At 42.0% G+C, this 24,294-nt stretch overlaps 1 protein-coding gene across 2 annotated transcripts in view; it reads left to right on the forward strand.

Annotated features, from left to right (window-relative positions):
* Positions 1-24,294, forward strand: part of asic1b (acid-sensing (proton-gated) ion channel 1b) — a 179,818-nt gene that overhangs the window by 117,593 nt on the left and 37,931 nt on the right. Inside the window, exon 1 of one of the 2 annotated variants that reach the window (XM_062406283.1) lies at positions 13,551-14,222. The exons of the other annotated variant lie outside the window; for it this stretch is intronic. Coding sequence (XP_062262267.1) covers positions 13,551-14,222 — 672 coding nt within the window. Of the gene's footprint in view, positions 1-13,550; positions 14,223-24,294 lie in introns of those variants that run through there. 2 annotated transcript variants of the gene reach the window in all.

The raw sequence follows: 24,294 nt of genomic DNA on the forward strand, positions 1-24,294 counted from the left end.
TCACGACTCAAGTATTGGTTATCAAAAGAAATCCTCTGCAGAGCCATGTCAGTAATTGTAATGGAGAGGTGATATAACACCAGTCGACACCCTGCAGTGCAGTGTTGTTTAAGCCTGCGAGTTTCCCCCCATTTCCTCGCGTCTACTGCTCCTCCATCCCTTCCTTCATCCCTCATGCACCTCCCATCAACCTCCCCCCCTCGTAGGAGTGCCTGATTCATTTTCCCAGTAACAGCCTCAGTTCCCCGTGATTTATATGTTTATGGTCATTACTGACGTTGAGTAATACATTTCCTCTTTTCCCCCTCTTCTCTGTCTTCCCACGTCTCTCTTTTGGCAGAGCCCTGGGGTCCTGCAAGGAATATCAATTACTTTGTTCCTGTTTAATCACAGCCCTTCACTCCCTCTCACGACGCCACTTTAAGGCACAAAGAAGTTTTAGCCTTTGAGTGTGTCTGTTGTTTTATTTTGTCCCTTTAACAATAACCAGCAAAGACCATTGTTCTTATCATATGAGAACAACTATGCAATTTGTTCTCATTGGTAATAAATTCTCCTTTCATCTGTGAATTATTATAATCCTCTGTTGTTGACACTGACACTCCTGCGATGTATTACTGGGGCTCTATTCACACTGGATTTTTATTTCTGAATTGCTGCTCATGTCTTTGTTGTTTATTTTATATCCTGTGGATGAATGATTGTATCTCTTCCAGGATGTGACCCATATCTGAATCAAGTTAAACAGACACAGAAGTCAAAAAGAGCAGAGAGCAGCTATAATAACATCACCATCCGTTTTCTTAGCCTTTGTGCTTCTCCAACTTTCCTTCACGCATTTCAGTGCAGGGTCTTTCTTGTCTTAAATGCAGACAGTGCTTCTTAGCTAAAATATAATGTGGTGTTCTTCACCCCTTTACATCCATCTATATGTTATTTTGTCTTCATTGTTGAGGCTAAACCCCATCAAGCATCCAACATGATGAAATATGCGAGAGTGATACTGTCACTGCAGCCAGGATGAATCAGGTTTATAGAATGAAATAATACAGGCTGAACTCAGGTTTTTATTCTGTTCATGAGATCAGAACTAAATCTAGATGTTTCCTGCTTTGCACTTATTAATAAACGTAAGGCAATTACGTACAGCAATTAACAAATAAATTGGTTATTTAAGTATTTTGTCAGCAAAAAGGCCAAATGTTTGGATTTACTTGTTTCTTTGTTTCCATAAGTGTTAATTTCAGTTTGCTGACCAGCCTTATCTATTGTTTTGGGAGAACTTAGAATTCTAATTTACAATATATAATGACTTTTGTCGAGTAACCAAACTGAATTCATGGATTAATTGAAAATATAATCAGTAGATCAATTGATAATGGAAATAATCCTGTGTTGCAGCCGTAGAAAGTGATGACAAGTAGCAGAGAGTCATTGATTCATGAATTCCAGATAAGGAAGCACAACCTTTTCAGTGCACTCACGTTCACACGTGATAAAAATTAATTCCTGACCTAGAATAGCTCAACTGGAGCAGCTCAGGGTTAAGTGCCTGGCTCAAGAGCCGGGTCAAGTACAGTTGTGTGGGTTTTATGTGTCAGGGCAGATGATGTCTTATTTACTCTCGCTGTACAGCCTCATCCAGCAGGTGAAGGTATTTAGCCCTGAGCGGGAGGCTAATGTGACCCACTAGCTCAAACAGTGGCAGTTTGTGTTTGGTCGGGAAAACCTGCAGATGAACAGTATTAACAAATGGACAGACGTGCGTTGTCACCCTCTGACATTCAGTCATATGATGCACAGAGAGGAGAGAGAAAGGAGGGGGGGGGGGGACCAGTGAGACCAAAGTCAACCTCCTCATTACTGGAACCTCGTAAATTACATCAAAGTAGCTTCCCACAGTCATCTCTCAGAAATTCCTGGTTAGCATCAGCTTTGCGCTGCCTGACAGAAAACAAGCTCGGTTTTCATTTCCGTGACTTTATTTAACATCCAGCTCCTCTCTATAATATCCAGCTTTCTCAGCACAGAACCCTAATGAACCAGGACGCTCTGTACAGTATGGACTCTTTTTTCTCTTTGAATTTAAATCACCCAGCCAGGTAGTTGCTTGAAGCATTTTTCAAAGAGGACTGGTGCCATCCCTTATTGGCAGCATTTCATCACCTTAGGTACAGTGTCTTAAAGTGACTTCAAAAGCCGATGAGGGCAGTCAGTTCATTCCCTTGCATAAGAAACGTACTAAAGACTAGTTTTATTAAACTAAACAATGGTAGGGTAAACCCAAACCTACGTAAGCCCTAAATCAGTTAAATAAAGTGTGGCCATACAACCGGTTTTGAGCTCTCTACATCTCTTATTTAGCCGGAGAGAAACATATAAAGAGCTTACAGGCGGAAGGAAAACTAGGAAACATAAAATAAAATAAAATAAGCAAGATGCGAGTAGCACTGTCCTTATCAGCCTGATAACAGAAGATGCTTTGCCTCCCTAAGCTGTGTTTTCACTGAGGAATTTTCACTGCCTCTGATGCAAATATCATCCGACTTGTAAATTGGTCATGGTGTTATAATAGCAAACGACTTGATGCTGTCACTGCACCTCCTTGGGACATAGTTTAATCACTGGCTCTTTTTGAAGTCGACGGCGTGTGGGTTTACTCATCAAGCGCCGCTATATTTCTAATGCACAGTCGCAATTGTATTCCTCTTTCCCCTGAAATTACATCTGTTTTTTTTTGTTATTGCATCATCTTCATGCTGTGTGCTTCAAGATGCCGCAAACACGTTCATTTACACATGTGATGCGGAAAGTTGCATTTTAAAATACTTGATGAGTTATATCCAAGCACTATATTTCATAAACCAAGCAAAAACTAATGGTTTTATGCAGTTGAAGAATAATTTTTTGCAACTTTTGCCAAGGATAAGATGCCGAGTGAGAAAGAATTAAAAAAGATGAGGGTCAGAACCGTCTCATCTACCACCACGAAATAGAAGTGACCTTGTGTCTCTCTGTGCCGGCCGTCTTCGGAGGCTGAATTAACTTTCCCCAATCGCTCTCACCTCCTCTGATGTGTACGGCATACATGCCACAACACAAGCCTGCAGCCTCATGTTTATTAATTTCTTTGGGGTGAGAGATCCTCTAAATCATTGACCCTCTTTTAGTGCCTCGTGCTCCAGCTGAGCATGGGAAAGGGGAGGGCATATTGATTTTGCCCCCTTCTCATCAGCAGTCCGGCCCTTATTTGGGATGAAGAAATGGTAAATCTCATATAGCGAGCTGCTGTCAGGGCCTGTCCGGATCCTAATCTTCACTAGCTGATGGCTCTCTAATCTTTTTACCATCTACAACTCATTAGAGGCTGAGGAGGTAAATGTACAGTGTTAAAACATCGCATTAATTCTCAGGACATTCTCAGGAGCTTGATAAAGGAAAGTTCTTTTTCACAGCTTGGATATGACACGGCAGCAAAAATAATAACAGACTTTTGAAATGACCTTTCCCCACATTCTTATAATTCAAAGAAAATAACAGCTGTCCTTGAGTTCATATATCTCCTTTACTGTTGTTTTCTTGACGTCATTGGTCACTTTGAAGTTTTGGTTGAATGTGAATTTTGCACCCTCAATTGTTTTCTACACTTTCTTTCTCCTAAGCTGATCCCTGGAGGTTACATTTAAAGGAGCAACCGGTCACAGACTCATTATGAGCTTATTGAACAGCGGGTTTTTGCTGACTGAAGTGTGACTGAAACCTTCCATCCAGCTGCACCTCTGCTCCACTGTGGGATGGAGATTAATTTGCCCCGGATGGGAATTTCAGACGTGGCGGTATTTGTTAACCACGGTAAATGGGGTCATGGAAGCGGTGAATGTCTAACTGTAGCAGACTGATGATTGATCACGTTGATGGATGGATGTATGGATGGATGGATGGCTGGCCAGGTGGGAGCATGCATTGTTAAAGCCTCCGGGGCTACAGGCTGTTGAGCAACCCTCTTAGTGAAATTGGCAAAAACCGGGGGCTGTCAGAGATCCTTCCCGCAATGAGCTAATTTATCCACTTCTTTAATAAATTTGGGGGTTTACTTGATGATACAATGTAATGTGGTTAGCAAATGAGCAAAAATCTAATCTTGTTTCAAAAAGTGATGAGGGCGGTGCAGTCCTGTGAGGGCTTGCTCTCTTAGTCCTGCAAATAAATTGAGGTACTCTCAATAATCTAGTTATAAACTCCCCCTTGGAGCACTTGTCATATTATCTGACATGACAAATAGACCCAAGCTCTAGCATCGGCTCCCATCCTCCCACTCTGGCACCCTCTCTACTCTCTGTTTTCTTTCTTTTTTTACCAACCCCTTTTCAGTCCTCCTTCTCTCCTACTCCCGCCTGAAAAAGTGGGAATGGAGATGCACCAGGTGCTTTCGCTCAGATATCCATTTGTGATGGGCCGTGATGAGGCCATTGAATCTGGCTCAGCTGAGCGTCCATCATGTGTCAAGGAATGGGCGGCGGGACCGGAGAGAATGTTTGTTTGGCACTTGAAAGGGTCCTGCACATTTTGTAACAGTGATGGAGTGGTTGTCAGCGTGTGTTTGACTGTGTGTGCACGTATGAGTGACTGAAGGACAAAGGGACAGGGGGAAATAAACACTCAGATTGGTGCTGACTAGGCTTTTACAACATGTGCACGTACTTGCTCCCAGCTGTGCCTTGACATGTGTGTATACAACTCTGCTCTGATGGGCCTTGTTAGCGCCCTGGCCTCGGGAAAGCAGCAATGTGTGTTCTAGCTCATAACTGATTAGAGTGCCGCTGACATGAGTTGGTGCCTGCCAAAGCTCTGACTCATCACGGCATGATCAGTACAACAGTGGACATTATTGCCCGAGCTCTGCAACCATTTGTTAGAAGGTAATACTTGAAATTACATTAATGTTTAAGTCATTTGCAACAAGAAATGGCACAGGTGCAAATTGAACTTTAGGTTGGGGAATTCACCCAAAAATTGATCCGGGGAAATACAAAGCAAGCCGCCATGGTCTAAATTGTTCATGGTAAAAACTAATGTTGATGATATTTTTAAAAAATATATAAATAATCTCCCCACATGCAATTAGTTAGCCAGCTGGTTAGTAGTGACAGACTGTACAAAGTACCATCTGCACTGTATCTATCAGTCGACTCCCTGATTTTTTCAGACACATCCTGCTAAGGAACTCCGGAGAATTGGGTATAGGTGCAGTTTTTCTGTAACACATGCACAATGCAGCGGGGGAGGGGGTTTCTCTGTTTAGACTCATTCACAACAACAACAAAGTCCACAGAATTCAGGTGAGGGTTGGTGGCACAGGCAGGATGTCGCATATTAATTCTGCTGCGGTTATCACGTGACTTGTTAACATTACATCAACACTTGACGGTGACGGCTCCTATAATCAAGTCTCTTCACATCTTAGTGTTTTTTTCATTTTTGCGTATGTCACAATATATATATATATTATAAGTGCCATCAATCGCTAGCCTTGAATCTGTTTTCACATCGACTTCTACAGACTTCCTGCTGGCTTTATACTTGGGGGCCGGATTTCAGTGCATGCCTGAAAGCAGCTAAAGAGTAAATGATCTTGTCACAGGATGTACTACTGCAAACTGTGGCAATAAAGTAAATTAAAACTTTAAATCCGAGTGTGAAAAAGTTAGGCCGGTAGATTTCCATAATTTATTATTTTTGTAAAGAAAACCGGGGGTGTTGGTGTCACAGGATTTAAACTTTGAAGAAAAAAGCACGACCCACGCTGAGTTCCGAGCAGACTTGAGTCTTATTTTAGAGCAGTGCAAAATTAATGATACGTCTTTAGCCTGAAATAAAAGTTATGCACTGAGACTAATTTCTGGTCGAATATATACAGTAAAAACATTTTCAAAAGGCTTTTAAAATACATGTAAAAGTCACACTACATATGGTGATTCCTCTGTGTTATTTGCATTAATGTCAGACAAGACACAGTCAAAACCTTTTACGAGTCAGAAACATTCCATGTATTACAATAAGCATTCAATATGGCTGGTAAAACCTGCAAAAAATAATCCTTATTGTCAACTTAAGGGGTTTAGAGTGAATAAATGCCTCCAAATGGAAGGAGTTAGCGGCGCATTTAAATGTAAGAAATAATGCAGATGGAGGTCCTGGAAGCAGACTCAGTAATCACTGATATTAGTGGCGAGATCCCCAAGCTGTGTGACTCTGGGCCTGCCCTGATAAATTGGCTTTATGAAAATGGCACCGAGTGACATATTTAAACCTTTCAGCTTGATAGCTGTGTCCCTCTCGGCTCTTGTATTAAAAGACAGCCTGCATACCCAGCTAGTATTCCTCTTAGGGGGAGAGAGAGAGTGAGAGAGTGAGCAGGGGTGGTTAGGTAGAAGCAGGAGGAAGAGAAAGAGAGAGAGACATAAAGTCACAGTGGATCAAATAGACTGAAGGAGAAAAGGCTGATTTGGAACGTGTGCAGATGACAACAGGAGACAGAGAGGACCTCACCATGGAGGTAGTAGGTTGGACAGCCAATCAAAGAGCGGCTGTCATGGCCCTGTGACCCGGCGGCTCACATTCAACACGTCGGTCACAGCCAGAGAAAAAAAAGGTTGTGACTCTGACCGAACACACTGGTGTTTCCATGGAGTCCATTGATTTCCAAAGTCGACGTATGATATCTCCATTGATTTCAGTTGTGTTCATCCGCCATAACCCCTTCTGCCATCCATCCCCACTTTAAGTGCAGTGCTAATTACACTGACCTTAACACCACTGCTCCGTCTCAGTCTAGTCTCTTTTTATATTTCTTACACTAAAAGCACTTGATGGCCCGACTGCCGCCAGCTGCATATCATCATTAGATAGTCATCACTACACATTGTGAATTTCAAGCATGTCATAAATAGCCATGCCACTTGAGATGCAGCATGCTCGCGCGCCTCCTGTAGCTCGCTCTCACACGAGCAAATATTTGCCAGCGTCTTTGACTTCAGTCTGCATCACAATGAAGTCCCTCTTTAAACTGTTCACCGTCCACTGAGCAGCCCCCCCGTCTGTTTTCCCTGTCATCTGCAGCCACGTCGCTGCAGTGTGCAAGAAAAGAAAGAGGCCCTTTCTTTGAAGGCTTGAGATGGTAGAGTCAGCGGGTGTCCAAACCAAGATCTGCTTGGCACTGTTAAACAGGTAGCGACACAAACCAGCTGCTTCAGGGAGCAGTTTTTCTACCTGAAGGCTGTTGGCTTTTTACAAATGAACCAGCCAGATTGTGTTTGACATTGAATTTGCTACTGACCATGATCAGTCTGTGTGTAAAGCCTGAAACATGCTCTGCGACTGCGTCTGCGTCTTTTCACGCCGCTGTGGCGCAAGACTCGTTTTCATTCATGCTTCCCAAACCGTTGCGCGTCTTACAAAGCAATTCCGCGCCAGAACACTAGGCGGAGTAATGCTTTTTGTCGAAGACGACCTTAGAGACGCCTTCTTTCTTCTTCGTCGATTGTTTATTTGCATAGCCACTGCGGCTCCTCGTAGCCTTTTTCTGGCAGACAAATCCGCCAGTCAGTGACAGGTTATACAAGTGATCATACTATCGGATATCTTCTGCCAATTGCTCTTCTATTTGGTCCATATTGGTTCTTCTAAATCTTCCGTGATTTCTGCCGGTATTATGGGGCATGAAACCGGAAATGCAGCTCCAGAAGGGATGTAGAGCAGACCAATCACAGCCTTGCGGGCTGAGTGAGCTTGCGGAGCTTTGCCGTAAATTTTAGAAAAGGGGGTCGACACCCGTCAGCACGTAAGGAGGGATACATAAGCACGTAAGGGACCCGGAAGGGCTCTTGCGCTTACGGGCCCGTGAAAACGCAGAAGCATGTTTCAGGCTTAATTCTGAGCGGGGGCACCTTGTTTTTGTTTGGTCCTCGAGATTATTTTCCGGCATGTTGGTCTTTGATGGAGTGGAGTGAAGCGGAACAACAGTTCTGGGCAAGGTCTGTATTATGATGTGCAACTTAAGTTAGCTGAGTTGACAAAGCCCTGAGTGAATCATAATAAATGGACAAAAGGACAAAAATCTGCCTCCACCATGTTACTTTGTTGTAGGAATGGTGCCGTGTTGAAGTGCTGTGTACAGGTGCTCTGTTTGTGCATGTGATTGGGTGATTGTGACTTGTAAAGTAGAGTGTTATGAGTGGTCGAAAGGAAAAAGCGAACTAAAGTCTTTCAGTAATAACCCATATATAATTTTAGAAAACAATTTTGGATGCGGCTACCATGGCAATGGCTCAAAGCTCTCAGGCACCCGGGTCAGCCTCAGAGTATATTGCTTCATTTTTTACGGATATCACACTTACCTGAGCCTGGATACCTGCTGGTGAGGATGGTCCCCAGCCAGACATGACGACGTCCTGAGGCACCAACACATCATATAGTACACAGATTCCTCTGATGATAGCTTACCGGCTAACACGCTCGACTGTGAACCCATCAGTGAATCTGCTACAGTGGGTCTGTCATTTTATCATTGTCCTCGAGTCTGCTATCAGTCAAGGTCAGGTTTAAAGGAGGTACTCGGATGCCACTGTGTTTTCCTCATATTTCTTTCGAGCACAGCTGCAGTATACACTTCACACCTCTCGCTTTGTGCTTTGTTTTCTACCTATATTCACAATGTGGGAGAAACATAGTTTTAAAAGACGGCAGAGGAGACATAAACAAACCTTGCATATCTGTGTTTTAGTCTTACAGTGCACCGCGGATTAGTGATTAATTTGGGAAAGGTGTAATGGAAAAAAAAGGGGTAGAAATTCACTGCTTTCCTCTTCTTGACATCAAGAGATGTGAAACGCTTTTAAGCAAGGAAACTTTTCCTATTGAAAGGTAAGCTGCAACTTTTAAGTCAACATGTGGGGAAAGCGTGGCCTAGGGGATAGAGCGGGTGTTCTGCAACAAGAAGGTTGCCGGTACGAAACCCACTCTTTCCCATCTGCATTCCTAAGTGTCCTTGGCAAGATACTGAACCCCTAAAATGGCCCCTCATAAATGCTGACTGTTCTAAAAAAATGTAAGTCGCTTTGGACAAAAGCGTCAGCTAAATGACATGTAATGTAATGAGGAACCAAAATATATAACAAGGCTCAAATATCTATCATGAACACTTTTCTAGGGGGGGCTCAATCCAATGATCTCTTCTTTATATAGATAAATATATAAAACCAGAAGTTTGGCTACCAGCATCAAGAGCCTCCTGACACGCTTGAAAAACCTCTGTTCTAAAAACATGATTCCACTTGTCATCTTTTACAAGCCACACAAGTCTAACTCTGTGTATTGAAAATATAGAACTGGATTCCTGAAGGGCAGAGATCTTCGAGAATGTGCTGGAGATGATTATTTTCAATGAAGAAGATTCAAGTCAGACACGAAACACGATGATTCCCAGTCGAGGCACTTGAATAGTAGCACCGGGTCAACGTTGGTTCGCAGCATGCATCAGAGAGGAAGTTGACACACACAGAGGAATATGCAGAGTTTCCATTGATTTCTGTGTATGTGAGCTTTGCTTCATGTGAGAGGGAGCTCACACGGCACTGTATAGATGTGTTAACCAGCCGGGTATGTAACATCTGGAGTCATTAACAGCATCTTTCATGCAGGGTAAATATTGGTTTAAGATGCTGTGCAGGAAACCCAAGACAGAAAAAGGGTTGATGGTAGCTGAGAAGAAAATCTACGAAATTTTACGAATTATCTTCTGTAGCGTTGGCTCAGTCACCTTTGCTCTACATTAAATGAGAAATGTGCTGTTGGGCCACAACAGCTCACTTAAAACATAGGCCATTGTTTCTTTCTGTATTGTTTGCTCCTATCAGGGGAGCTTCAGCGTATGAAGCTGTGTGTATCAGATATCCCCATGTTGAAAGATTAAGACGGAATATTGTGGTTTGGAGAACGGCATCCTTGCCTTGGCCCCTTCCTCATTCTACCACAGCATCTTCTGGGAATGGACTGAAGATGCTGTGGTAGATTAAGACCGAATTCACTGAATCCTGCAATAAGGATATGAATGCTAGGCTATTGATTGAAAACTGCCTTTTAGAGAGAAATGACGTTGCCTCTGTGCGTCAAGTCTTTTCCTTTTGTAATATCTTTATTTTGTTATCTTGATTGTCCTTCTCGCCTCAATTCAAATTCTGATTGAGAGAAGATTTATGAGGTTCACAGATATTATCTGAAAGCATCACACGTCCATTCAGTGTGTGTGTGTGTGTGTGTGTGTGTGTGTGTGTGTATGAGTCGTGTGTGTGTGTGTGTGTGTGTGTGTGTGTGTGTGTGTGTGTGTGTGTGTGTGTGTGTGTGTGTGTGTGTGTGTGTGTGTGCGTGCCCATGTGCATGTGTGACTATATGCATGTTCTGAGTAATGGGCTTTGTGCATCCTCTGTTGCTGACGGCCAGGATGTATCCATGGCAACTCCAGGTCGATCCTAGCTGAAAGCGGAGCTGGTGGGGGGGGACTTGAAAGAGAGCGTTAACCCCCCCCCCCCTCATCTGGCCTGCGCTCTTCCCACTCTGACCATGGCAAGATGCACGGCCCTGTTGGAATCCTGGCCCGAGGGGTTACATCCTTTAGCTGTGACCGAGGACACTCGCATCCCAACACTGCCACCTTTTGACCCAATGTGAAAATGAACTCTCTAAACGTTCTCATGATTTTAGTTGATGTTGTTTTTGTATTGTTTTCTGTGCTGTAAGTTGGCTCAGGGGTCGTGTGTTGAAACAAATGATTTCCCCAGAAGGCTGAAAGTGTCGGAACATACATTTTCTGATTTATATGCTTTTTTCAACGAGGGTTGACAGAGTTCACAGGAAATGAGGGGTCAAGGAGATGAAGATGGTCTCCAGCTGGATGTGAATCAGGGCGGGTTAATGGTCCAACAAGCGAGTGGTGTTGCTGTTTAATTCCTGTAATGATGAAATGTGTTTTTAGGGACAATTTACCGTTGATTTAAAGCCCAAAGCTGTATTTAATCAGTGGCTGAATCCAATGACTGTTTCAATTTAATCGGCAGCTTTGTTTACGCTTTTTCTGCAGTTGAAAACTTGGGTTTGACACAGGAAACCTCTTTTGATATGAACTTCTAACAAAAGAGACATGCTCCTGCTCAGACTACGTGACAATGTTAACAAAAAATACATAGTGAGAGTAGAAACGAGTAGAAACTGCTGTTTTCATCACATTTTACCCTCTTCACTCCTTTACACTGATGCCTTGTCAAAACAGTTTCAGCCCCAGAAAGAGGAGGATTAAATGTGCCACTGCTGCCCCCTGGTGGACATCGCCATGCTTACTGAGGCAGAGCATGATGTGAGAGCAATGAGTAATGACAGGCCGGGTTGAATAAACATAGTTAAATGGGGAAGAATTGAGCAAGACAATCTTGTTTGGTTCTGGATTTATTTCTTTGAGAGGAACATAGAAGTCAAAACAAAGCAGAGATTTATTGCCACCCTGTACGCATCAATAAATCTGCCCTGACAGCGTAATTAAGATATTTTGGCAGAACGGACGTGAACCTCAATCATCAGATTTCATTCAGGGGGTCAGTGAATGCCTTTGCACAGTAAAATTTCCCCCGCAGCAGTATCACAAGCAGCCATCTTGTGCCACATCTGGGATGTTAGCGTGTGTGAATATTCATGCAGTGACACCTCTCAGAAGGTCCAGACACTGCAGCTGAGGGAGCGCTGTGACCTTCTTGTTAGGTCAGGCTGAATGCCAGAGGCTATCTAGTAATCACTACAGCCGTACATATTCAAAAACCAGCGGCTACCACCAGGCGCTGTTTAGCAGGCTCCACGACTCAGCCAGATCAAGGTCGAGGCCTCTGTGCTTTTGTTTGCTCTCTTCAAGCTTCAGAGCTGTAGCTAAACACATATTGACCAAGTCTGCTGCCATTCTCACCCTCTCAGTGGATGTCGGTTTCCGCCTGATGAAAACAAGCCGGCGGGTTGTTATGCCTTTAAAAGCTCAACAACATGGATTGGTTTGCGTAATGTGCTTTCCGTTGGTTTTACAGGTTTAATGTGGCTGCTCCTCCGAGGTATCTGTGGTATCATTAGCTGTAGGTTTTTATTGTAAAGATTACCGCCATGCCCCCCCCCCCCCGACTGCGTCTAAGGTTTCCTTCTTTGGCAACATCGTCTTTCTGTAAATAATCTCAGCAGTCTAATGGAGGTGAATCAATGCGGATGGATCGGTCTCTTACATTTCCTTTTCATATCACAACCAACACCACCTCTGGGAATCTGCATTTATCCCCATGGTCAATAACGAGAGGATCAATTTAAGATCTCTCTTTCTCTCTCTCTCTCTCTCTCTCTCTCTCTCTCTCTCTCTCTCTCTCTCTCCTACTTGTTCATATATATCTTCAGTAAAGCTGCTCGCTATAAAACAGCTCAAAGCTATGTGAGGGTTTGTAATTCGAAAGTAATCTGATGTTAATTAGAGTTTTTTCCTTGATTTTCCTCCTTATTCTGATCCCTTCACTTTACTTGGTACTAGACAAGAAATCACTGGTTCGCTTTGATTTCCCTGAAATGACACATCGTAAGATTAGATCTTGTAAAAAATATAACGTGTTCTGACAAATTCCAGAATGAGAACATTTTTCGGTTGCTGGCCTGAGGTGATTTCAGTAACGGCTAAGTATTATTTGCATTCAATTACACAACTGTGCTGAGTTCATTTTCCTTCTGAAGAGAGGTCACGCCGCACAGTCAAATCAGCAGAAATAAACAGCCTATGCAGAGCTTTTTGCTACTGTACACCGGCTGCTTTTCTCTTTCACTGTCTCTCCTCCACCATGTGAAACCTTGTGTTTTTTTTCCCCTGTAAATGGTGAAACTGCCCCGGCAGGGTGACCTGTGGCTGGGCCCTGCGGGAGTATTCTGTTTCCTATACTCCCTATGGCCGCACCTTCTTTGCTCTCCTCCTCTTACCCCCAACCCCCCAACCCCCCCACCCAGCCTCCTACTTCTTCTCTTCTTCTTCTTCTTCCTCATCTTCTTCTTCTACTCCCCTCGTCTTTGAATTTGTACTAAGGGATGGATCTGCCCCAGAGACACAAGGACAAACCCCAGGCAAGGCAACTCAGTTCAACTCAGAGTAGATGTGAGTGGCGGTGAGCGGTGTGTGTGGTTTGAGGTGGTTTGAGTTTCATCTTGTGCTCTTTACTTCACATGATGTTTTGACGTCATCTGGGACAGTGTGTTTGATCCGGTCTGTATTTTGATGGACACACTTCGAGTCAGCCCACTTTGAAGCAGAATTCAGACTTCCCTGACATTTGGAGAGGTGTTTGGTTGGTGACTTCCAGGATTATTTCAACTGATGGTGGTCACCACTTCTGTTCTTGAATAACTTCATTCCTTCCAAGACGTTGGACTCTTTAAGGACCAGACTTATGCTTTAATATTTCTATGCGTTATAATTGATTCATTCTGCCACAATGCCGGTCCGAATCATGTGCACCATCTCCTTTGCTGCGGACGACGAGCCCAGCAGAGGATATGGCAAAGACCCATTTGATGACCACTACAAGCGCGTCAAGAAGGGTTACGGCGACAGGGACACGCAGGACTACCTGGATGGGTGTAGTCAGGTGGGTGATTACAATGAGGAAGAGGAGGCAGTGGGGGAGGTGGATGACCTGGCCGCTTTCTGCAGCGGTTGCTCGCTCCACGGTGCCAACCATGTGTTCGTGGAGGGGAAGAAGTTTGGGATTCGTCAGGGTTTGTGGGCGACGGTCTTCACCATGGCGCTGTCTGCGTTCTTGTTCCAGGTGGCCGACAGGATCATGTACTACCTCTCATACGATCACATCACCATGCTGGATGAGAAATTTTCCAAGAACATGACCTTTCCGGCGGTCACCCTATGTAACTACAACTATGTGCGAAAGTCTCAGATGAGCTACAGTGACTTGATTTTCATGGGACCTCTGCTGGGCTTCGAGGAAGGTATGGCCCCCGGGTTTCCTCTTGCCCCGGAGCCCGATCGTCTGCCGGGCTCTCGCTTCAGCATGGATGAATTCTACAGCCGCACTCGTCACCGCATTGAGGACATTCTGCTGGAGTGTACCTTCAGAGGTTTAGAGTGTGGTCCTGAAAACTTCCAAGAGGTAAGAAATGCGTTCCAAATAGTTTGAAATATTCACTATTTCTGGGAACAAACATATTTTTAGTAGGACACTTAATTTACAGCAGGCGTCTCAAATGTGTCTGGTAGAATTGATGGTTTGGTTGTCAGTTATATTTCTATTTGGGATCTAAAATTGGAATGTGGCCCAAAAAGGAAGAGAGGGAGGCTGATAGATTTCAACAAGGGCGATCACCTGCTGGATTTCATTGTAATGAAATGACAACGTCCTGTAAAATCTACTCCTCAAGTTGAACGCCACAATATTTATAAAAGAGAAGGGAACTTTGTAGAAAATCACTGATTCAGAAGAAAGCCTTAATTTGCAGGACAGTTACTTAGAATCCTGAGTCATTGCTATAAATAAAAGGAAATTTTCCAAGTCAGCGTATCTGCTTTAATGAAACGCCATTGTAAATAACAAAGAGTAGACATAGTAAAATCAGGTTCCATTACTTAATTGGTATACTTGGCATACAGCGTTTTTTTATTGAATTAAACAGCCACTGGAGAAGTGTCCGTGTTGCTCAGATCAAATCTAACTGCAGTCTGATGCAAGTCACACATTTCCTGTTGTTATGGCATTTTTGGTTATGTAACTGCTGCCCCATGCACATCAGAGAGCACTCAGGAGGAACTCGGAATTACCAAGTAGTGTTGACAATATCCAGCTATTGGCCTATTGATTTGCTTGACCTTTGCACAGTTACAGATAGGTACGTGAGGACTGCTAATGGATGTACTAGCGTTACATGAGCCGCAATTATGTCAGCGTGTAAAAACAAGTACATGACACATTCATCTAATGTTAGACCCGATCACATCAGGATTTGTGTTGTTTGTTAATGTACCGTTTATTTGTATCATGATTGTATCCTTACTTATTTGACTATAAGTGAAGGAAGTTGTTAAACCAGCAGCCAAATAAATATTTTGGTCATTAGGAAGAACAATATTGATCATTTGTTGGGCAGAGAGAAAGGTTTTGCTTCGTCAGCTCACTATAAATCCTACATTACTTATTTTTATTCAGGTTTCATTATCTTTTCTGAAATATGCCCAGGTCTGACAATCAGTATCATTTATGGAAAAGAGTTGGGTGTGTGGACAGTGTCCCTGAGGTGAAATAGGACCAGCTGTCACCCTCTGTTGATATGCTTTTCTAGACAAAGTGCTGTGACTGCAGTGCTCTGTGCCAGTTTGCATGAGAGTGGCACCAAGGCTTTAGTCAACAACAGAAATTACTGCCACTGTGAAGTTTAAAACTGAATTCATATACATACAATTAGCAAACATTTTGGATTATTGTATGTATAAAATGATATACATTTTTAGCAGAAGTGCTGATAATTCTCTGGATTTTCTAAATTTGAGTTGTTTTTTCTTATTTGATTATTGATTTGGTTTTTTTTTAAAACTACTCTTGATAAAACACAAAATTGAATTATAATAAATTAGTATTGAATAAAGATTTATGATTGGATGGATAAGATGATATTTAAAAAATTTGGGAAATAATTGCAAGTTAATCAAAAATGAAAATAATCATTAGCTACAGCCGGAGCATTTTTGTGTTGCTTATACATATTTAATATCTTAACTTTATTCTATTTTTGTTTTTTCTGATATTGATTGCTTTCATATGAATTAGCCTCTTAATCTTAATGTTTGTAATTCATTTTAACATTCTATATGTTGTCAATTATCTGTAAGTAAAGCACTTGCAAATGCATTTGATTTGTTTGAATGGTATTATTTAAATCCTGATTGATTGATTGATAGTAATATAATAAGTGATTAAGTAGACTTGTCAAATCAGTGTCATGAATCTGTCTGAATCAGAAATATGATTAATGTGTCTTAAACTGAAGTATTTCTTATCACAGGAAAGATAAAAAAAACAAGACGAGCAAAGTGACATAACATAAAACACTGAACATCTGTCTCAACCGGTGATTTTCATCAGGATGTTTCAAAGCATCAGCCTGGAATGAAAGCAGCTATCACATTATGAGGTTAGGATCTTTAGAAGTTGAGAGCAGTGGAGGGCTGCATCTTGTCAAGCAGCACACACACTCTGAGTTTAGGGAAAACAAGACTGTGGATGTGAAATGAAGGTCTTGGATGGTGAACGAATGGAGGTGAAACCTGGAAAAGTAAAGGAGACGTGTGAAAACACTTTATTAGCCCAAGCAGATCGTTCCACAAAGGTACAAATAATTAGAGTCAGTCTCTTTATTTGCGTGGTACAGCGCGTGCAAGCAAAAAGAAAATTAATGATTCTGCAGTAAAACTGAATTATTGTGAAGGTAGTGAAGGTAAAATGGAAAACAACAGAACTAACTTTATGAAGGTTGAAAGTAGTGTCGCCTGTACCTTCACTGTGAGGCTATCCTGCATGTTGACGCAAACAGCCAGCATGATTTATCCTCTGCATATAAAAGAGAGGTTTAACTTTAGCTTTGACAGCTCACTTTAGATCTTACTTTACATATTTTTAGTCAGAGTTCATTATCTTTTCCAGATAAAAACCTGAATTATGTCCAGGACTGACAATCAGTATCATAAATGAAAAAGAGTCGGTTGTGAGGACAATGTCCTTGAGGTGAAATAGGACCAGCTGTTATCCTCTGTTGATATCCCTTTTTAGACAAAGTGCTCTGACTGCGGTGCAGTCTACCATTTTATCAGCACGTGGGGAGGCAGTGAGCAGACTGTGTTCAGACTGTGTGCAGTTTAAAACTCATTCTTGCTTTCATAACGTCTTATTTTGAATTAGCCGGCGATGCTTCTTGGATCACATTATCATGAAGCTGTGACAGGCTCTGGATTTAAATGAGTAGAACATCTGTTGTTGCACCAAGTATCTTCAAACAGCCATTGATCCAAACTTCCCACGATAAGTAGTTTTTATAAAAAGTACAAAGTTCTGAATATATCATAAAACTGTCTTTTACAGTTTCCTACTACCCACACGTTTAGTAAACATCTTCTCAGGTGTGATCAGAAAGATACAAACAGGTCACAGTTACTGTATAATTGTATTAGTATCAAATATATTATACCTCTGTAAGGACGCCTTTAGGTATGTTTTTAATTTGTTTATTTGGTTGATTCGTTGGTTGGTTTATTGGTTGGTTGATTGACTGTTCAGTTGGTTGGCTGATTGGTTGGTTTGTTGGTTGACTGATTCTTCTTGGTTCTAAGAAGGATTATGCAAAAACTACTGAACGAATTTACGTAAAACTTGGTGGGAGGATAGGACTTGAGCAAAGGAGATGTACATGTGGTTTCTTATGGAGACTGTTTGACCTTGGTGGAGGAATAGTATGTGCTCTATTGAATACCGCTTTTATATACTCTCTACCCATTCATCCATCCATTATCTATACCACTTGTCCATTTAGAGTCGCAGGGGAAGCTATATCTGAGATAACTGATAACAGTACAAACCGCAATGAAGCTTTTCCAAAGCCTCCTCCACGTCATGTATGAAAGACTAACATTTGATGAAGTTGTGGATTACTTAATGTTAATCTCAAAAAGAGGGTGAGACTTGTTTTCTTTTTGGTAGATTTTGCAAATGAGTATTTAGAAACAAATCTCATGTAGTAGCCTTAGTGGTGTGAGTTGTCTTGTACAGATTATGAATGTCCTGTTTGTAATGTATATATTGTTTCTAATTGGAATGATGAGTACAAGCCTGCAGGTTTCAGGTCACTCCATTAAAGATAAAAACCTGACAAACGCGAGTGACAAGTAATCATTTATGTGTCTGCTCTAATCAGACTAACTACCTCTGCTGGCAATTTCCCTTGAGTCCTTCTGTATGACAGGCAGCCTCCATCTAATATAATCATGATTATTCCTTCAGCTCATGCACCGTCATGCAGCTCTAATGAATCAATGTTTTCTCCCTGTTTGTGTAATTTGTCTCCATAGCAAGGTTAAAATGTTCTAGGCGTTGTTCAGTACAGGTTTGATAAGCAGCTATTTAAGGAAATATTTCTATCTAAGACACTTGGTTGGTGATTTTTTGTGTGTAGATACCTGGTAGCTCAACAGGTACATTGATTATGCAAAAGTATGCTGAGACATATAAATACACACACACACACACACACATACACAAACATGCCACCTAGGTGTCATGATGAAATATGAAGGATATTTTGGATAATTTAGAAATCCAGTCTTTTTTTTCTACCTGTACAAGATGCAATGCAACACACAGAATTTGTCAAATATTGAAGGGTATGGCAGTGCCAATATGTAGACCACAGACTATATAAAGACGAGCGACATGACAGCTCCCCAAAAGTGAAGCCAAAGCATCTCGATTGGACCCCTGGTGGCTGCCTACAGTAGAGTCCGTAAAACCTGCCTCCTCCATTTTGGTGGATAGGACATGCAGCATCCACTTTTATATCTGTGTTGTCTTTGCTCAGGTTTAGATACAGAGACATACCAACATATCAGATTAACTGTATTGTTCTCTTTACATATGTACTACATACATTAAGTTTTGCATGCATAAGCTAATGGAACTCAATGTTAATAATATTATATTATAATAAGTCTAAAGTTGTAAATGTTGTTCAGCACTTTATAAATAGATTTTAGTTTATATGAACTGAAGCTCTTTTCCAGTGATCAAAAAATCCATTAGGGAGGAGCTGAAACACAAAAATGTAATCAAATGTTATCAGTGATCACTAAAGAATCAATAAATAATTACAGCTTTTAAATCCTGCACTAGAAAGAGGTGCAAAAATATGACATCTGCAAATCAATTACAAGAAAAAAGAGAGCGCACCATTAATGCTAACAGGCTCGCTAGACCCTTGGAAAGGCTTGATTATATCTATACAGCAGCCTAAGTTCACCCCACAGCATGCATTATGTATTACCACTGTCATTTCCCTATGAAGAAAATCAATAGAGTCTATTTATTTTTTGTAATGTGGCAAATTGCAACGCCACAGGTCCCAGTGTGGAGAACCTTGAACTCCTGCTGGAGCCTGTTTATTTTATCTACTAAAGAGTCACTACGATCCTGCAGCCTTCGCTGCTGGTGGACTCGGGGGGGATAAAGTGTGTAGATTGAATGGTTTCTGTCTCTCTGGGTTTTCTGTCCATCGCTCTTCCCTCTCCGTCTCTCTGTCCAACATCTCAGTCTGGTGGTTGAATATATGTTACTGTGTGTTAGTGTGTGTGTGTGTGTGTGTGTCTTGCTCAGGGATTGATCAGTAGTGAAGCTCGGCTAACGCCCTGACAAGAGGCGGTTAGGGTTGCAGCATTTCTGTCTCAGAACAGAATTTGAGCCTCCCTCAGAGAAGTGATCGAAACCCTTGCTTCCTGCTCGGGCCAAAGGCCATTAGATTCAGCTTCCCTTTCTCCCCAGCTCAGCATTGTCAACAGTACCAGCCAGTGGCTCCGGTTACGCCCTTCTCCTGTCTTGTCAAGAGCATCCATCCGTGCACCCCAGGCTCAGGCTCTAACGGACAGATACCCAGACCCGACTGAGAGGGAATACTTTATTTTCACAGAAAGGACAAATTAAATGCCAGAGCTCGCCTTACCATCTACTGTGAGGGCTTGTTACGGTTCGGCATTTCTTTTAAGCTGCCTTTGGGCAAAGATCGTATCAGGGAAACTGTAATGTAATTATCCTCGAGCATTTGCCATGATAAATTAGATGTCCATAAATTGTCTCTAAAAGAACAGCATGGTAAATCACAATGTAACGGTTAAACAAATTATAACATCACAAAGAATAAAGATTAAATGAATATTGCGCCGCTGACACTGAGTGCGTGCTGAGCTCAGGCCGCTCTTGCCGCTTGTGGTGCAACAGTTGCTCTACACCTTGTGCAGTTAGGCTAATTAAACTGTCAAATTATCTTCAAATAGAAAGAATAATTTGCGTCTCTGTAATGTGGAATCATTTTGTGATGTATTTGATCTGTCTTTGTATGAATGCAGTGCTTTTGTGCAGCCTGATGGATGTCCAATTCTCACTCTTTCATTAGTTTGTTTAAAATGCAGGCGGCACAACAACACACTTACTTACATCCAATTAGTGGATGTAAATGCATCTGTGCCTACCAAACTGCCTGTTCAGCGCATGTAGTGTATGCACGTGTTGTTTCAGTTCTTTGCCCCTGACCTCTTAATGAACACAGTGAAATGAGATGAGGGATTTAAAATTTCAGGTTATGGAAATGACTTTGAGAAAAAGTATGGACTCAGCCAGAAAGTGGCCATTAACGCAGCGCACCTCCCCTCTGAGAGGTGACAGCACAAGACCAACAAATATTTATAGTGACACTGAAATGCAGATCGCTGTCTGTGACTTATCTCCTCTGCTTGGCCATTATTTTCAGATCACAGGTTCAGAGGGGCCCTCTTTTAAGATCAGCTATAGCTTATCACTATTACATTTACTGCAAGATTGTGGGCTGAGGCTCAACTAGATTTTAAATTTGATATTTACTGTAACTTCCATTTGATCTAATATTTCTCTTGTAACTCATTACAAAAAGTCTGATGATCTGTCAGTGAAAACTCAGATATTCATCAAAGCTCGACTTTGATTTCAAGGCTTTTCAACATGTTATTCCACTTGACACGCACTTATATCAGATGGTGTCACAAGGGGGCAGTGTTTCACAATGGATTTTTTAGAACAAACTGGCTTTCATGGAGCCTTTTGCTCTGATATTCTCAATACAGTTTCTTTTATCTTTCTGTTTATAACAAATAAACGTAATCCCATCTTTTATAGAATCTTTTGACTCCCACTAAGTAGGACATCAGGATCTCTGAGTTGCAGCGACTGTTAGGATGTAAAAAAAAATCCATAATAACCTTTCAGTAAGTTAAATTTTTTTAAACGGTCTGAGATAAAACTAGACCTCTGCACCTCCTTGTTGTTCTGTGTTAAATGGTTGACTAGGCTCTGTTGGTTGATTTACCATAAAAGCAAGTGATGAGAGGCTGTGATGAAAGTTGCTAATAGTTTACACAACACAAACGGAGGCTTGTGAAGATGTCCGACATCTCATGGGAGTATCGACCATGGCGTTGAAGGTGCTCTTTGAAGAAATAAAAAACCCAGATGACTTGACACACCCTTGACTACAACTACTTCTGGTCAAGCTTACGTATTGCGTGTGCATGTGTAGAGTGCGCATCTGGCCTCGCTGTGTGGGCAGGGGCCTAGAACAGAGGGGGGGAGAGTTGCAGGAGAAGAGTTAATTTTTTTACTTTTGCTTATTCCAGATTTTTGCTTACTGCAGCTTTAAAGCAGCGTGCAGAATTGCTGCCAGGAGTTGCATTTTTTAAAAGAACCATTCCCTGAGGGATTAAACTCTATTTGTGCATTGTGGGGATAAAAAAAAACAACAAATGTTACAAATTCCAACACGAGCTGAGTTTTGTTTACTGTGGCCACGGATGGCCTTGACAGAAACTCATCCCCTCGTTCCTTCTCCACCTTCTCTTCTCTGTTTATCTGTTTGTTTGACTGTCTCAGATCCCAGTCTTTTCAATTAAACCTCTCATCAGTCACCTTTTGAAGGCTGATGACGAGAGGTGCATCAGCAGCCTGCTAGAACGAGTCCAATAGGACATAAGGACTGTCTCATTTAAATTAGACGGATATACCTCTCTCCAGCATGAGCCAACACTTCATAACACAAATGATAGTGGATCATTAAAGTGGCATAAATGGAAGGACAGACCTTTCACTTTCCTCGTCAACGAAGATGAATGACACAATGATGTGTAAATGAAGGACAACGCAATTTTGCCGGAGCAATTATATATGAATAAGACATACGACAAGTGTCCTGAACAGAGCCAATAGCCACCTACAAGTAGTTAATTAGGCTGATGAGAGGTCTTTAATGGCCTCCTACAGGGTTGTCCTTCATATCAGAGATGGGAAAAAAAGAGACGTCTGGCTCCAAATGACAGAAAGGATGTCATAGGAGCTGTAGGGAGAAAAGGTTTCGTCAGCTTCAGAGAATGGTTCCGTGTTTCTCTTTTCCACCGTCTTCTTTAGTGTCTCAGTCTGTGTGTGTCCCCACGTTGGGATTTGTGTGTGCTACGTGTGCAGGTGGATGACCAAAGGCGATTGGTTTTTATGGACAAAATGTTTCTTTCCTGCCTCCCCTCTCCGGGGTTTCATAGGTGACTACATCTGTTGTAGTCAACGGGACTCCATTAGAAAGCACATTGAATCAGCAGGACACTTTACCTCACACGTTTTTCCACAATGACACTATCTATGTGTTTTTTCTTGTGTTTGTGTGCAAGAGAGCTTTAAAACACTGTTTCAAAAGGCATTTGCATGGATGTAGCCTGATTAGCCCCGGTTAACCTCTGTGGCAAAGTACCTGAAGTGCAAATGAGCTCAAAATTGTAAACACACTTGCGCTGAGCTAATGTTAGCGGGAGGTCTATTGATTGATTGGTCTTTGTTTCATCCCAGGAACTGAGAGTCGATCACTGCAGGTCGGCAGCCGGCACCTTTGATGCAAAGCTGAAAAAGGGCTGATTATGATATTCAGTACGACACACAGCGAAGCACAACTGATGCAAATCTTAACACCAAGATTGAGATCGAGTGAAAGAAATATATTCATCATTAGAGAGGTGTGTCTTTTTTAATTCCAACCTCCACCTCCCTGTTCAGTCAGCCTCAGACCAGGAGTTATTAGGGGGACGAAAGCAAATAAATCATACGCAATTAGCAGCCTACTTTGCACACAAACACACACCTGCAGATATAACATACACACACACTCACGGGGGCCATCAGCCATAATATTGCTCCCAATACCTGTTTCACCAGAGGAGCCGTTAGAATGCAGACAGAAATGAAATCAAAATGAAAGATCCATGTAGGTGCAGCCCAACGTGCAGCTGGGTTTGGACCTTTTGGACAGTGTGTGTGTGTGACGGCGCTGTGTGAGTTTTCCCAGAGAGATGTCAGCCTGTTGGACTTCTATCGACCCTCCTTCGTTAGCCCTGCTTCCTCTGCTTGTCTGACATCCCCCTGTCAAGGAGAACAGACACAGAATTTGGACGTACACAAATTGCGGCGACAGAGCTGGAATAAAAGCATCGGTCCAGGCAAGGAATCGATGAAGTGTTTTGTTTCTTTGTTTTCCATCTGTCAGAATATGCTGGTTAATAGCATCTGATAAGCCTGTGATTATAAACTGATCTTAAGCTGGGCAGAGACAGAAATTAATAGGACGTGACAGGATATCCGTGGAGGATTTCCGCTTGAGAGGGTCTTGATCGTACAGAATTAAACATCAAAAGCCAACTCTGTGTAATCTTTTGAAAGGGTAAGACGTTTATGATTCAACTTGCCTCTCAGATAAAGGGGCAGGTGGTACTCGAGCATGTATTCCTGTAAAAACAAACCAGATTTAAGGATATATATTATCATGAATACAGGGAAGTGTGCATGTGTGATGAAGGTATACATGTTTGTGGTAAGAATCATTAAAATATGTAGGAACGTTCATAAGGCTTAGGATTTTAATATTATTGTCTTCCTTGCCAAGTTATTAAAGGAATTAAAGTAATAGTGTGACAATTTGGAAAGAATACAAATTTCCTACAATTTCCTTTTATTTCCAAGAGTGATATAAGGAAGATTGATGCAGTCAATTTAAAATGGACCCCTTTTAGCTTATTACCCATATATCAGTATTTGAGAATATAGTTGAGAACAAGAAGTATATCAAACCCTCAGATCTCATAAATTAACACATTTTATATTTTTTGTTTAATCCATAGTCCAATTTTAGTGATGAGCCATGACTTGTTTCTCACAACAGTTTATTTGTCTGCCCAGCGCTTCTGTGAATCAGCTGCAGCTCCAGTGCTGGTTGGGAATGAGTCACTGGTGTCAAACCAGCTACATGCCGTCACCGCACCCACTCCTATATCATGACTCCAGACCCGTGCCTGACACGATTGATCAATCTTTTCATCTCCGTCGCATTATGAAAGCCCATGATTTCCAAAATGCT

Source organism: Platichthys flesus, chromosome 2, assembly GCF_949316205.1.
Source record: "Platichthys flesus chromosome 2, fPlaFle2.1, whole genome shotgun sequence".
NCBI lineage: Eukaryota > Metazoa > Chordata > Actinopteri > Pleuronectiformes > Pleuronectidae > Platichthys > Platichthys flesus.